The following is a 16,610-nucleotide window of genomic DNA, read 5'->3' on the forward strand; positions in this document are numbered from 1 at the left end:
AAAGGGTGACAGCATATACAGAGTATCAGATTGGGGAGGAACAATAAGTTTTCAAGGGTGGTAAAGGATTTTTGGATTAGATGTTTGCATTAAAGAATGTGGGTAAGAAAACTTTTGAGAAACCAAAGGATGTATCTGTTGCATTTATGGACCCGGAGAAAGTGTATGATCAGGTTGATAGAAATGCCTTGTTTAAGGTCTTACAAATGTATGGTGTGGGAGGGAAGCTACTAGAAACATTGAGAAGTTGTTATTAACAGAGTAAGGCATGTGTGTGAATAGGTAGAGAGGAGAGTGAGTGATTCCAGGTGAAGGTGGTCTACAGTAGGAGTGTGTGTGTGTGGTGTCAGCATAGTTGTTTAATCTGTTTATGGGTGGGGTGGTGAGGGAGATAAATACAATGGTCTTGGAGAGAGGATGAATATGCAGTTTGTAGGGGGCAAGAGGGCATGGGAAATGAGTTAATTCTTGTTTGGTGATGACACAGTACTGGAGGCAAATTCTAGTAAGAAGCTGCAAATGTTGGTGTTTGAGCTTGGGAGTGTGTGTGAATGGAGGATGTTGAGAGTATGTATGGAGAAGGGTGGATGTGTTTGAAATTAAGATGTTTGAGGTCAATATCTGGGGTAAGGTGGTTTGATCAAGTAAGTAATAATTGGGTAAGAGAAAGGTGTAGCAATAAGAAAAGTATGGTTGAGGGGCTGAAGAGGGTGTGCTGAAATGGTTTGGGCATATGGAGAAAATGAGCGAGCAGAATTTTAACATATAGGATATGGGTCAGATGTGGAGTGGAATAGGTGAAGGGGAACACCAAACTGGAGATTGAAGGATGGAGTGAAAAAGATTTTGAATGCATGGGGCCTAAACATGCAGGAGGCTGAAAGGATTGCATGGGAATGAGTGAATTGGAGCAATGTGATTTGCAGGGGGATATTAGGCTGTCTTTGGACTGAACAAAGGCTTATGAAGCATCGTGGGAAAACTATGGAAAGGTCTAAGGGGCCTGGTTGTGGATAGGAACTGTAGTTCAGTGCATTACACATGGATGTTAGCAAAAGAGGCCTTTTTTTTTGTCCCTGGTAGTACCTCTGAAGTGGGAAATAGTAAATAAATGTGAAATTATTTTTTTTCAAACTTGATCACCTTTTCCCAATTAGTAAGGTAGTGCTAGGAACAAAGGAAGGCCACATCCGCTTGCATCCATTCTCTAGCTGTGATGTGTACTGCACTGAAATCAGAGCTCCCTATCCAAAACCAGGTCCCACAGACCTTTCCATGCTCTGGTTTTGTCCGTTGATAGCATGTCGACCCCTGTATACCACATATATACAAGATACAAGGGAGGGGAAGACTGAGGAAAAGGAACTACTGAGTGAGAGAGACTTTGAGGGTCTGAAAATTTATCAGGGAGAGAGGCTTCCATGGGATAGAGCAAATGTTCAAGTCTCTTCATCTTTTATAACACTGGGGGGACATGGAGATGTCCCAGTTTCTATTCCTGTGTCATTGTATTATCTGATAAGTTTTTAATGTGGTATGTACAATCAATGAATGTGTAATTTAAGCCAAATTAGTTAGGTAATGTGATTAAATATCTACATTTTTTCTTTATAGCTTACCGCAACTGGATGAACAGCATGGGTGTCAACCCACAGGTTAATTGGCTATACTCTGACCTTGCTGATGGTATCATCATCTTCCAACTATATGATATCATCAGACCTGGTGTTGTTGACTGGAAGAGGGTACACAGGTATAATATTTTCAAGTTCTGTTTATCTCTGTCTGGTATTATATCAACACAACATACTCCACAGTTACATATTTATGGTATAGGTATTGAGAAAACTGGGTGCACTGAGGGGTGGAGAGAGAGGTTCTTGTTTGTTAATGCAAAGATGGGTATATCTGAAGTTATAGTAGTCTCATTGATGTAGTACAGAAGCAAGTCTTCAGCCTTGAATGCAAAAGAACAGAAGAGGATGGATGCATTGGTACTGAAAAGTTTGAGGATAATATGCAGTATTAGGAGGGTTGATCACATGAGGAATGACAGTGTAAGACTGAGGTGTAGTACGTAAGTGCAGCACAGTTGAGAGAGCTGACCAGGATGTGTTGAATTGGTCTAGACATACGGAGAGGTTGAGTGAAGAGAGACTGTCAAAGTGGACATTTTTAGATTTAGTGAAGGGAGTAAGAGGGAGGGGAAGACTGAGGAAAAGGAACTACTGAGTGAGAGAGACTTTGAGGGCCTGAAAATTTATCAGGGAGAGAGGCTTCCATGGGATAGAGCAAATTAGAGCACTGCTGTATATAAGTTAATGGATTGAACTAGGGCATGTGATATAGACAAGAAAACAGAGAAATGGTCTATAGGACTTGGTTATGGATGTTGGGCTCTGGTTTTGATGCATTATATTGTACATGACAGCTAGAAAGAGGATGTAAGCAAACGAGATTGTTGTTTGTCTGTTCCTGACACCATCTTACTAAAACAGGAAATGGCAGACAAGAGTTGGGGACTATCAGGTGGTCTTGGACTGGAATGTGAAAGAAAAAGTAAATTGGGATAAATGTAAGAGTGAAAGGGTAAAACTGAGCTGTACTATGAAGTGAACTGATAAACAGAGGTATTGGAGACAAGTACAAAGTAAGGTTGAAGCTTGGAGATACTGGATGCTTTAATATTGGCGCCTAGGATGGTGTATGGCACATTGAGTAAAGGTTTCGTAAAGAGAGGAATAACACAGCAGAATGAGTTAGGATTAGGTGTTGGTTGATAAAGAAATAAAATGTTTGGAAGGAACTGAATCTTCCCAAAAAAATGAGTGTAATAAAATGTGCATATCGTGCATGAAAAAAAAAGTTTTAGAACGAGAAAGAATAAAAATCTAAGGGATAATAATCTGCAATTTTGGAAGGAGGTACCACATGGAGAAGGGAGGCCTGTGTGAAAATTGAGGATGCCCTAAAAAAAAAAAAAAGCCAAGGAGATTACTTAAGATGAAAAATATAAAGTTTGGAAAAGGTAAGGAAAGTACTTTCAGAAACTAAGCAAGGATGAAAGTATGAGATGATGGTATTAACCACTTTTTTCCTTTTTTTCCCCAAAGTATGCCTTAAAAATGAATTTTTTTTAGGGCAGCTTTGAAATTCATATAGAAATAAAAAGCAACACACAAAATATTATGTTTGAAATGTTGATATTTTCGAAAGTATTATACTCTGAAATGTGCTGTTATGCAAGTCCAGCATCTCTCAGCAAATACAAAAATTATTTCAAAAGACAATAATGTAAATATTTGAACTTTACATTGTAGATGACACTGAAAGTGACAATGTGACAGCTTGTCAAAGAAATGCATGAATCATATTAATTTCATTAATATTCATAAGATTCCATTTACTATTCCCATTATCACTTGATGCTGATGTCAATCTTTGCTCTACATACCTCTTGTCCTTTCACCTATCATGGTGGTATCAAGGAAACTCTTACATTCACCTCCCTAACAACCCCATCCATAAACAGAATAAACAACCGTGGAAACATCACGCACCCCTGCCGCAAACCGACATTCACTGAGAACCAATCACTTTCCTCTCTTCCTACTCATACACATGCCTTACCTCCTCAATGAAAAACTTTTCACTGCTTCTAGCAACTTTCCTCCCACACCATATATTCTTAATACCTTCCACAGAGCATCTCTATCAACTCTATCATATGCCTTCTCCAGACCCATAAATGCTAATTACAAATCCATTTGTTTTTCTAAGGATTTCTCTCATACATTCTTCAAAGCAAACACCTGATCCACACATCCTCTACCACTTCTGAAACCACACTGCTCCTTCCCAGTCTGATACTCTGTACATGCCTTCACCCTCTCAATCAATACCCTCCCATATAATTTCCCAGGAATTCTCAACAAACTTACACCTCTAATTTGAACACTCACCTTTATCCCCTTTGCCTTTGTACAATGGCACTATGCATGCATTCCGCCAATCATCAGGCACTTCACCATGAGCCATACATACATTGAATATCCTCACCAACTAGTCAACAACACATTCACCCCCTTTTTTAGTAAATTCCACTGCAATACCATCCAATCCTGCTGCATTGCCGGCTTTCATCTTCCGCAAAGCTTTCACTACCTCTTCTCTGCTCACCAAATCATTCTCCCTGACCCTCTCACTTCGCACACCACCTCAACCAAAACACCTTATATCTGCCACTCTATCATCATACACATTCAACAAACCTTCAAAATACTCCATCTCCTCAGGTGACCACTACTTATTATTACCTCCCCATTAGCCCCCTTCACCAATGTTCCCATTTGTTCTCTTGTCTTATGCACTATATTAACCTCCTTCCAAAACATCTTTTTGTTCTCCCTAAAATTTAATGATACTCTCTCACCCCAACTCTCATTTGCCCTCTTTTTCACCTCTTGCACCTTTCTTTTGACCTCCTGCCTCTTTCTTTTATACATCTCCCAGTCATTTGCACCACTTCCGTGCAAAAATTGTCCAAATGCCTCTCTCTTCTCTTTCACTAATAATCTTACTTCTTCATCCCACCACTCACTGCCCTTCTAATCTGCCCACCTCCCATGCTTCTCATGCCACAAGCATCTTTTGCACAAGCCATCACTGCTTCCCTAAATACATCCCATTCTTCCCCCACTCCCCTTACATCCTTCGCTCTCACCCTTTTCTATTCTGCACTCAGTCTCTCCTGGTACTTCCTCACACAAATCTCCTTCCCAAGCTTACTTACTCTCACCTCTCTCTTCACCCCAACATTCTCTCTTCTTTTCTGAAAACCTCTACATATCTTCACCTTTGCCTCCACAAGATAATGATCAGACATCTCTCCACTCGCACCTCTCAGCACATTAACATCCATTATATTTGATCGCTGCTCCCCACATCAGCAAGGTAGCCCCAAGAAACAGGCTGAGAAAGACCCATCCAACCATATCCAAACATGTACACACACGTACATTTACATGTACGGTGATCAAGTATAATGAAAATAAATACATATACATATCAACATATACACATACACAGACACAGACATATACAGAAATGTACATATTCATAGTTGCGTGCCCTTATCCATTACTGGCACCACCCTGCCCCACAGGAAACAGCATCCCCACCCCCCTGTATCAGCGAGGTAGTGCAAGGAAAATAGACCAAAAAAAAGGGCCACATTTGCTCACACTTAATCTCTAGATGTCATGTGTAATGCACTGAAACCACTGCTCCCTATCCACATCCAGGCCCAAAGACCTTCCCATAGTTTACCCCAGATGTTTCATATGCCCTGGTTCAGTCCACTGACTGTATGCAAGTCCTAGTATACAACATCGTTCCAATATACTCCATTCCTTGTACACCTCTCACCCTTCTGCATGTTCAGGCCCTGATCACTCAAAATCTTTTTCATTCCATCCTTCCACCTCCAATTTGGTCTTCTGTTTCTCTTTGTTCCTCCACCTCTGACACATATATCCTCTTTGTCAATCTTTCCTCACTCAGTCATTCCATATGTCCAAACCATTTCAATACACCCTCTTCTGCTCTCTCAACCACATTCTTTTTTATCATTACACATCTCCGATCCTTTCATTACTTACGTGATCAAACCACCTCACACCACATATTGTCCTATACAGGGTGTTAAAAAACGATAGGTACAAAATTTGACAGTAGACAGGGACACCCAAAGCAAACACTTTTTCACGAATACCAAAAATTGCAAAACTAGTTAGTTTCAAGATACTGTGCTTTAGAGTTTTAACTTGACACCTGTTCACAAGCATTTTCATTTCTAGCAGATGATATAGTGAAAAATGAAACAAATATTGTGTAAACATGTATTATCGATCACAATCTACAATAGCTGTTCGAAGTGTCTGCCCTCTGCTTCAATGCAGACCTGACACCTCCTCTGAAAGGACTGCTGGACACGAGACAACATTCTTGGATCTTCTGCAATGATTTCTTGATTAGACAAATGTGCCATGTTGTCACCACGACGTGCAACGGTGAACTAATTCGTAAACACCGAGTGTTGCCACACCTTAATCAACCGAGTGTTACCAGATTGTAAGTTAACATTACATTTAAAGTTTACAGTTCAGACATACCAAAGTTAAAACTTTAAAGCTCGGTATCTCGAAAACTAACTAGTTTTGCAATTTTTGGTATTCTTGAAAAAGTGTTTGCTTTGGGTGTCCTTGTCTACTGTCAAATTTTGTACCTATGGTTTTTTAACACCCTGTATTATATATAAGTGACTAACTTACCTCAGGATAATAATTATTTACACAAAAGCTCACCCTGAGGATACTCAGAATAGTAAGGAAAGGGGTTAATGCAGCAAGATTAGAGGCAATGCAGCCTATATAAGGCATTAGGGAGAGGAAGGTATTGTAAAGGAGGAGGTAAGAAAAGCAGTTATTCATTTTTTCTTCACACTTGATTGCTATTTCCTGTGTTCACAAGGTAGTGCTAGGAAACAGATGAAGAAAGACATATCTACTCATACATATACATACATCCATATACATACATACACATTTACATATTCATACTTGCTCGCCTTCATCCACTCCCAATCCCACCCCCTTCCGTGGGAAACAGCACAAATGCATGAAGGAAAGGAAAAAAGATAACATATATATTGTCTTCTATTCCCCCAAATCCGATCGCCACCCTTGTATCAGCAAGGCAGTGCCAGAAAATGTATAAAGAAAGGCCACATTAGCTCACTTTCATTCTCTAGCTCTCGTGTAATGCACTGAAACCACAGCTCCCTATCCACAACCAATCCCCATAGACCTTTCCAAAGTTTATGCCAGGCACTTCACATGTCCTGGTTCTGTCCAGTGACAGCACATTGACCCCAGTATACCATATCACTCCAGTTTATGCTATTCCTTGCATACCTTTTACCCTCCTGCATGTTTAGGCCCTGATCACTCAAAAGTTTTTCACTCCATCCTTTCATCTCCAAGTTGGTCTCCTGGTTTTCCTTGTTCCCTCCACTTGTGATACATATATCCTCTTTGTTAAACTTTCCTCACTCATTCTCTCCATACATCCAAACTATTTCAAAACACCCTCTTCTGCTGTCTCCACCACACTCTTTTCATTCCCACACATCTCTCTTACCCTTTCCTTACTTACTTGATCAAACTACCCCACACCATATTGTCCTCAAACATTTCATTTCCTACACATCCACCCTCCTCTGCACAACCCTCTCTACAGCCTATGTCTTGCAACCACATAATATTGTTGAAATTACTTTTCCTTTACACATACCCATTTTTGCCCTCAAAGACAACATTCGCTCTTTCCTCACATTCTTCACTGCTCCCAGAACCTTCGCTCTATTCCCCACCTTATGGCACACTTCCGCTTCCATAGTTCCATTCACTACCAAGGCCACCCCCAGATACCTAAAACACTTTACTCTCTCTAATATTTCTCCATTCAAACTTACAGTATTTCATGTAAGAACTAAAAAAATTATATAAATAAAAATGAAGGTTATTTATTGTTCTTCTATGATAACTTGAAGAGTATAGATGACTATGCTTTTATAAGTATGTGGAAAGGGTGTATGGAAGCACTGGAAAGGGATGGTGTGCTTGATTATTGGAAGATGTCAAGTTATTGTTTTGGTATACTAAAAGGCAAAGTGGGTAGAATGCTTGTATGATTTACTAAGGATTGTTCACTTCCAATAAAGTGATGGGTGCAAAAATGATTGTAAGACCAATAGAGGAATAGTTCTTACAGTAAATGTCGTTGGTAATATATACAGTATGAGTGTAATTGTTTTAAGAGTAAGATAGATATAGGAGAGGATGATAGTTTGAAGACCACATTTTTGCAATTACACAAGTTCCAAAAATTTGGGGGGAAAACAAAAAAGTGTATTAATCATTTATGGATTAAGAAGAGGGATAACAAAGCTAATAGGAAAGAACTCATGATGGAGTTTTAGCTTTTCATGGTATGCTTAGAAGACTTCTTAATGTTAGGAGCATTCATAAATGTAGTGCTAGAGATTTTAAGAGCAAGTGATGGGTAAGTAGTTTGAAAAAAGTAGGAGGATATTAAGGCTCTTTAATGTAATTATGGTTGATAAATAATTTTATGGACAGAGTGGTACATGAAATAGAATGAACTGGACATGATGAAAGTGTGCAGCTACATCATGGTGGAACAAAATGGAAGGCGAGAAAGTTCCTGTAGTTAGGTGATGATGATTAATCCTCAAATCATTGTAGGAGTTCTGGATAGAGTGATAAGTTGCTTTAATGATGTGTAATGGGAGAGTGTTAAAAGTAACTCCAGTTAAGAAAATGATTCCTGTTTTTGAAAAATGATTTGTCACACTTTAATATCATTTGTGTTGTGGTAAGAAAAATATTCCTCCAAGGAGATCAGTTCAAAGACAGTTAGCATAGTTAGATAGACGGAATCATGTGAATGGTTTGATTATAGTTTAGTTCTTGCTATGGGTAAAATGCTTCTGATCCTTGTCTTTTCACCTTTAAGCTACCAGCATTATTCCAGTGCCCATAACTTTACTAACTTGTGTTGAGGAAAAAGGGAAAAATAACCTGTTGCAGAAATGCTAGTAAACTTAACTATTAGTCTCTTTACAGTTACATTAATACATGATATCCAGCTTGATTTTTGCATTAAGTTTTTGGCAAGATGATAATCATCCATTTTTTTATGTTATACCTTGTTATTATATTGAAATTATAATTGCTTTGCCCACAGTAAGTTCAGCAAGCTCAAGAAATTTATGGAGAAACTTGAAAATTGCAATTATGCAGTTGAACTTGGTAAGCAGCTTAGATTCAGTCTTGTGGGTATTGCTGGACAGGATTTGGCTGATGGAAACCCTACACTTACTTTAGGTGAGTGGTTATGCCTCTCCTTATTTCTGAACATCAATCAGGTAGTTTTTGTTGTCATGTGAATATAATCATATCCATTGCATTGTGGGTAGAAAACCTTCAGTTATTATATCAGAAGTATGGGATCCCACACAACTGGCATTTTGCTTTATGTTAATAATCTTAAGTATGCATCATTTTAATTCTGCCAGCTCTCACTCTTCATTAGTAACTCATGAGATTTATCATGCTTTGACACTACTTTACAGTTTATAGTTATGTTATGACAAGTGAATTAAAAATCAGGTGGCCAAATTTACAGATTTTCCTCAGAGAAAGAAAAACCACATTTGGGCCATCTAATGATAGCCTTCTTTGTTAGGTTATGGAATACAGAAGTTACTGTCATTTTGCTTGTTTTGTGATTTATCATTCGTATGATGTTTTTCTTTTGTATCTAATGTTTTTGGACACATTTCATTCATATCTCTCTCATATCTAGTTGCCCATTTATGAAATTTTCCATATATGATTCCCATATGGTAAGAATTGTTATGTGTGCATCCACCAAACATATATCCAGAACTTTGGTTACCATTTACTAGCTTTACTAAATTTATTTCATTAATCAGTTTTAGTTAGACTACTCACTATTCTTATTTTAAATTAGTAATTGGAGCCAAAACATACATATGTATATACCATCCTTCATCTTTCTTTCAAACTATTTGCCATTTCCCACATTAGCGAGGTAGCGTTAGTAACAGAGGACTGGGCCGTTGAGGGAATATCCTCACCTGGCCCCATCTCTGTTCCTTCTTTTGGAAAAAAAAAAAAAAAAAAAAACAAGAGGGGAGGATTTCCAGCCACCCACTCCCTCCCCTTTTAGTCGCCTTCTATGACACGCAGGGAATACATGGGAAGTATTCTTTCTCCAAGAACCTTTTTTCCCCCCACCCTGTGACCCACTTCCACTTTCATGATTCCATCTGCTGCCAAATCCACTCCCAGATATCTAAAGCACTTCACTTCCTCCAATTTGTGGTCTTACTAAAGAATTATGAAGTGCGAGAATTGTTTCTGGTGTCTTGTAATTTATGTTCCTGTCTATGAAAACTAACATTTGGTTGCCTTTTTTACTTGCTGCTTGACATTATTTAGTGCATTTCAGATTGTTGCTTATGACAACTCTAAGGTCTTTTCCTTCATTTACTTTAGTTAGAGAGCTTCTGAATAGTTTGTAGTTGTAACGTATATTCTTGTCTCCCAAGTGCATAACTTGACACTTGTCTACCTTAAACTTTGCCATCAGTCTGACCACTCTGCTAGTAAGTTAAGATCTCTCTAATCATTTCACAGTCCTGCCTGTTTACAGCTTTACCTCCTAGTTTAATATTGTCATAGTATTGTCAGCAAATTGGGAAATCGTAGAAATTAGACTGAGTTCTAGGTCATTAATGTATATTATGAAAAGAGTTGGGCCACGGACCAACCCCTTTCGCACACCACTCATAATTTCAAGCCAATCTGAGGTTTCGCCAGTCTCTGATCCATGTACAGAGTTCTTCACCGATTCCGTGTGCTTTGAATTTATGTAAAGTCTCTTGTGCGGTACTTATCAAAAGCCTTTTGGAAATCTAAATATACTACATCAGACTGTAACTTTTCTTCCCAGTTCTGATAAATAAAATTAAGAAATACAAGCAAATTTGTCAGGCAGGATCTTCCATTGCAGAAATTGTGTTGGATGTCTGATTTAATATTGTGTTCTACAAGCATGACAGTTTCATCTCATTATTTTTTCCACCATTTTACCTAACATTGATGTAAGGCTAATTGGGTGGTATTTTAAGGCACATTTTTGTCTCCTTTTTAATATATAGGAGTAATATTTGATAGTTTCCAGTCAGTTGGCACCTGACCATCCAATAGAGATTTGTTGAGAAAGTAGAAGAGGGTGTGTTGAAATGGTTTGGACATATGGAACAAATGAGTGAGGAGAGGTTGATATAGAGAATGTATTTGTCAGAGGTGGAGGGAACAAGGAGAAGCGGGAGACTATATTGGAGGTGGAAGGATGAAGTGAAAAAGATTTTTAAGCGATTGCAGCCTGAATATGCAGGAGGGTGAGAGGTGTACAAGGAACAGAGTAAATTGGAACGATGTGGTATACTGGGACTGACGTACAGTCACTGGACTGAACCAGGGCATGTGAAACATCTGGGGTAAACCATGGTAAGGTCTGTGGGGCCTGGATGTGGATAAGGAACTGTGGTTTCGGTGCATTGCACCGAGTGTGATCGAACATGGCCTATTTTTGTCTTGTTTTCCTGGCACTACCTCACTGGAGCAGGGGGTAGCAATGCTGTTTCCTGTGGGGCAGGGTAGCAACAGGAATGGATGAAGGGAAGCAAGTATGAAAATGTACATGTGATTATATATGTATATGTGTGTGTGTGTGTTTGTGTATGTTGATATGTATATGTATGTATATGGGCATTTATGTATACATTTATATGTATATGAGTGGATGGGCCATTCTTCGTCTGTTTTCTGACACTACCTTGCTGACACAGGAAACAGCGGTTATGTATGATAGAAAAAAAATACTATTTTTCATACATATTTGCCATTTCCTGCTTTAGCGAGGTAGCGTCGAGAACAGAGAACTAAGCCTTTAAGGGGAAAGTCCTCCTTAGCCTCCTTCGCTGTTCCTTCTTTTCAACTGGAGGGGAGGATTTCCAGCCCTGCGCTCCCACCCCTTTCATTCACCTTCTATGACACGCAGGAATATGTGGGAAGAATTCTTTCTCCCCAATCCCAAGGGATAGTATATATTCTTCATTTTCATAAATGTTTGCCATTTCCTATGTAAGTGAGGTAGTGCCAGTAACAGATAAAGAAATGGCCTCATTCATTAACATCCATTCTCTAGTTGTCATAAATAATGCTCCCTTAGTGTGGGAGTGTGACAGGTGGTAGAGCACACAGTAAATGATGGAGGCAGTTTGCCACAGGTGGTTTGTTGGCATAATTCTCACTCATAAAACCTCCAGACCCTCAGGCACATAAGTGTTTACTGGGCTAGACACAACTCTTCGTGACATAAGTACCACAACTTCCCCACATTTTGATGTATGAAGGTGGTTGAAGAGAATGTCATTCATGATACATATTTCAGAAGTAATCTGCCATGCCTCTGTTTTTGTATGATTTGCCATTGAACTGATGTAGTGGTGATTTATAGATCCTCCAGTTTGTTGGGCAGAGTTGATATTTGATTGCAGCATATGAAGCAGATGGAAGGGAACCATGGAAATGTCTGTAGGGCATGGTTGTGGATAGGGGGCCGAGTTTTCAGTGCAGTATACGTGACAGTTTGAGAACAAATGAGTGAATGAGATCTTTTCTTTCTCTTTTCCTGGCACTACCGTGCTAATGTGGGATTTGCCAAACAAATTTGAAAGTTTTTTATGATATATTAACGTTACTTCATCGATTAAATACTGATTTTTATTAGCTTTGTTTAGCTAGTAAAGGATGCGTATATTAGGTTACTGGAAGCTGGAAATACTAGTTGACAGGAATGAAGATTAAAAACAGGTAGAAACACTATGAAGTCTCTGAGTTTTATAAATTTACATTTCAGCGCTTATATGGCAACTGATGAGGGCATACACCTTATCCATCTTGACCCAGCTAGCTCACTCTGGTAGTCCAATTGTGGAAGCAGAGATCATCACATGGGTAAATAGTAAACTAAGTGAAGCTGGCAAGACCTCAAGCATTAGGAGCTTCCAAGATTCTAGTCTTCAAAATGCCTTGGCTGTTATTGACCTTGTTGATGCCATTAAACCTGGCACTGTCAACTACGATGTTGTGAAGATGACTGGAGAAGAAGAGGTAAGTTGGAAAACATTGTGGTTTTCCTGTAATTTGCAGTTGCCATCTTGATTAGTTGCAGTTTCTTAACTTACAAGATTGTTGACCAGAGATTTCTAAAAATAGTAAAATTAAAATATTAGGAAGTACATTGTTAAGGATCTAAATTGAATAACTGAGATTTTCAAACACCTTCCAAAATCTGTACAGATGCTTTAATTTTGTGTAAACACACACACATATACACAATGATGAAACAATCAGGATGATATAGGAAGCAGTAAAACATGCACCTCTTGAGATGATAAAGGACTGTTCATGGGAGATTTCAGTTACAGAGGTAAATACGGAATTTTGATTCTCATGGCAACAGAAAGTCTTGGAGACAACTTTTTAGTGTATACAGGAAAATTTCCTGTCGTAGCATTTCATTGAGTGCACTAGGATGAGAGGGACTGTTACACCACCACTACTATAACTTATCTATGTACATACTAGCATGGGTATTGAGAATATTATATTTGTAAACCACATATTTTTGGAAAAAATGATTATGTAATACTCAAGATTGACTGTGGTAAATGTTAGAAGAGCAGAAGTGAGATGGGGCCTAAAGAGGAGATACAATCATGGAAACCAACAAGTTTGAACACTTTCTGTGTTAACAGAAATAAGGAAGTGAGGTTCAGTAGCCAGGAGCCAAGGGATTGTGGTGAGAGGTGCTGTGTACTTTACTGTGAAGAAGTAGGAACATGGGTACCTCTGAGCTCAAGTAAAGTGGGAATGTTAAGAAAGAGGGGAGAATGGCATAAGAAAAGAAAAAAAAATCAAAGTACTTTCAAGAAGTGCAGTGACAAAAATATAGGCAGTACTAACTAAGAATTTTAAAGAAGTGCAGTGGCAAAGAAAGGCAGTACTCCAGCCAGCCAGCATTTGCAAAGGAAGAGACCAAGGAATAAGTATTAACAGGATAAGAAGGAAAGAACAGAGAAACTTTGAAAAGAATATTGTGGATGAAGCAGGGAAAAACTAAAACTTCCCCATAAATTCATTGGGAATAAAGCAACAGTTAAAGAGAAGCTGTTTGGGGTAAGGGATTCTGAGAGAAGAATTGTTGATGATGATGCAAGGATATGTGAGGAATTGAATCACTTATTCAAAAGTGTTTTTACAGTAGAAGACACCATAGCCCCACCACCAATGAGACAAAGTGGAAAGGAGATTAAGAAAGTATGAAGATATCTAGAAAACAATAAAGAAATAAAGATATTGACCCAGTCTTAGGCTCATAACCCTGAGAAAATTTAAAATATTCTGAAGAAGTGTGCAGATGCACTAACCAAACTTCTTGAAATAGTTTAAAATGATACTGGAGAGAAAAATTGCATAGGGAGCAAAAAAAGGCAAGTGTCATCCCTGTTTTTAATTATGGAGACTGGGAACATGCACTCATTTACACACCAATCTCACTGATAAGAGTGGTCTGTAAGGGTCTATAAAAGAAAATCAAAGCAAATTGATGACTTTCTACAGAGGAGAAATTTAAGTGAGAGAGCATGATTTTAGGGAAAGGAGATCATGCATAACAAACTTCTTAGATTTCTACAAGAGAGTAAGCTGTGTTTTAGACAAAAGAGAAAGAGAGAAGCCTGGGTGGATTTTCTCTCTCGGGAATGCCGGAAAGTATTTGACATTGTACCATATGGGAGACTGATTTATCCTTAAAATGCTACAGTCATCATTTAACAATGCACCATTCACTGCTCTGTCATTTATTGATGACTGATATTTTTGTGGCATGAATGATTCCCAGCTGATGTAAAATTCCTTCCCTTATCCATAGATGTCACTCGCAACACAACTGGAAAAAACATCACACATCACACCTGCACTTCATCAATGAAGGAAGCCTGAATTACATATATGGCAACTCTTGTAATCAGTTTTATATTAAAAAATTCTCTTGCATTACTGTTTATATTTTGATGAATACAAGAAATATTGTTTCATCTACTAGTGTAAAAAAAAATTCCTGTGTATATAAATGTTATGTGAATAATGCATGCTGTCAGTGGACTTAACCACATCATATGAAGTAGTTGTAAAAGGTCTGAGGCCTAGTTATGGATGGAGGTTATGGTTTTGGTGCATTACACATGACAGCTAGAGAGTGGATGTTAGAGAATGAAGCCATTTCTCCATCTTTCGTGCAATACCTTGCTAATTAGGGAAACTGAACGAGTATGAAAAAAATGGATAAGTGTGGGATGTGTAAAATTATGTACAGGAAGAAAACAATGCCATAAAATTTGGCTTGGTGTGCACAGAGAAATTGCACCAAGAAAGAAACCCAAAATCATTGTATACTTACTTGCTGAATCAGGGAAAATTGGTTTTCAAAAGCCAGAACAGGAAATGACATATAAGCCACTAAGTTGACACAGCTCACAGACACTGAGCTAATCCTAGGCAGCCAAACCTATTGCGAGTCAGAACAAATGATAAAATGGTAGGAAATAATAGGACAAAAATTAAATGTAGGGCAGGGAATGATGATCTGAGAGTGAGGAATTCTCAAATATCAACATTATGTGACATCACCATCTCAAATGCCCTGCACTCTGATTACAACCTGATTGAAGTAAAAACAAGTTTAGATGCTAAAAACTTAGATGACATGTAACAGTGGAGGTGTATTCATTGAGTTTTCTAGTAAATGGGTAAAAGAGGAGGTTGTAATCATCGAGATGGCTGCAACACCGTGGGAAACCTTGCCAAGTACCAAAACAGTAAATGAATGTGTAAATGACATGACCACTTTGGTACTCTAAATAAGCAATGGACATATACCAGCAAGAAGAAAGCACAAAAGGTCTAGGGTTGAATGAGAAATTTGGGAACTTTACAGGAGGCAAAATAGAATTGCAGACCTGCTGAAGAAGTAACAGCTCACTCAACAGAGGAAAAAAAAATTCAAATGAATTATTGGACATACTCCACAAACTGAAAATGTCATACAAAATAGAGGAAAAGGAAGAAGAGGAAAAAGCCATTAATGAAATAATATCCCAAAATATTTTTACTGATATGCAAAATGTAAATCCAGGACCATAAACTCCATTGGCTCACTAAAATCAGACAAAGGTATTTTTACAGATGACTGCCAGGAGCTGAGTGGGGTTCTTAAAAGGTAATATAAATCAGTATTCAGTGACATAACTGACTTTTTCCTAAATAGTAAACTCCAGTGTTCCATATAGCAGATGTCACCACTTCAGCATAGGGTTTTGAAAGGGCTGTTGAGAGTATGCTCATGCACTCAGCCCGAGGCCAGACTCAAGGAACTCAGTTTTGATGAAGAAATGTAAATCACATCTAGCATGAGCATTAAGTATCTTTTGGAGAAAAAGTATTGATTCTGATATTCCTGAGAGTCTGAAACTATTTTATTTCACAAAAGTGGAAGCAAAGCAGTCCCAAAAATCTATTGACTGAAAGCATAATCTTGTACATCATTAAAATCTTCAAAAGAGTCCAGAGGCAAACTGACTGAATCTGTGGACTTGAACAATCTACATAACCCAGGACAATATGGTTTCAGGGTAAGATCTTGCCTTTCACAGTTGCTTGACCTCTATGATAGTATTATTGAAGGTCTGGAAGTACAAACAAAATACTGATGTGATTTACAGACTTTGCAAAAGCATTTGACTAATGTGACAGTAGTGTCACAGCACATAAAATGCAGGAGTTTTCATATCATCCTCTTGGCAGGTTCAC

General features: G+C 38.4%; 2 protein-coding genes across 4 annotated transcripts in view; one reads left to right on the top strand and one right to left on the bottom strand.

The window, feature by feature from the left end:
• Nucleotides 1–16,610, bottom strand: part of LOC139751566 (uncharacterized) — a 307,619-nt gene that overhangs the window by 261,992 nt on the left and 29,017 nt on the right. The gene's annotated exons all lie outside the window — the stretch shown is intronic.
• Nucleotides 1–16,610, top strand: part of Fim (plastin-2 Fim) — a 192,961-nt gene that overhangs the window by 169,058 nt on the left and 7,293 nt on the right. For all 3 annotated transcript variants that reach the window (XM_071667139.1, XM_071667141.1, XM_071667140.1), the window contains exons 8-10: nt 1,615–1,753; nt 8,830–8,969; nt 12,598–12,851. In XM_071667139.1, the coding sequence (XP_071523240.1) occupies nt 1,615–1,753; nt 8,830–8,969; nt 12,598–12,851 (533 nt within the window). The remainder of the gene's footprint in view (nt 1–1,614; nt 1,754–8,829; nt 8,970–12,597; nt 12,852–16,610) is intronic.

Source organism: Panulirus ornatus, chromosome 11, assembly GCF_036320965.1.
Source record: "Panulirus ornatus isolate Po-2019 chromosome 11, ASM3632096v1, whole genome shotgun sequence".
NCBI lineage: Eukaryota > Metazoa > Arthropoda > Malacostraca > Decapoda > Palinuridae > Panulirus > Panulirus ornatus.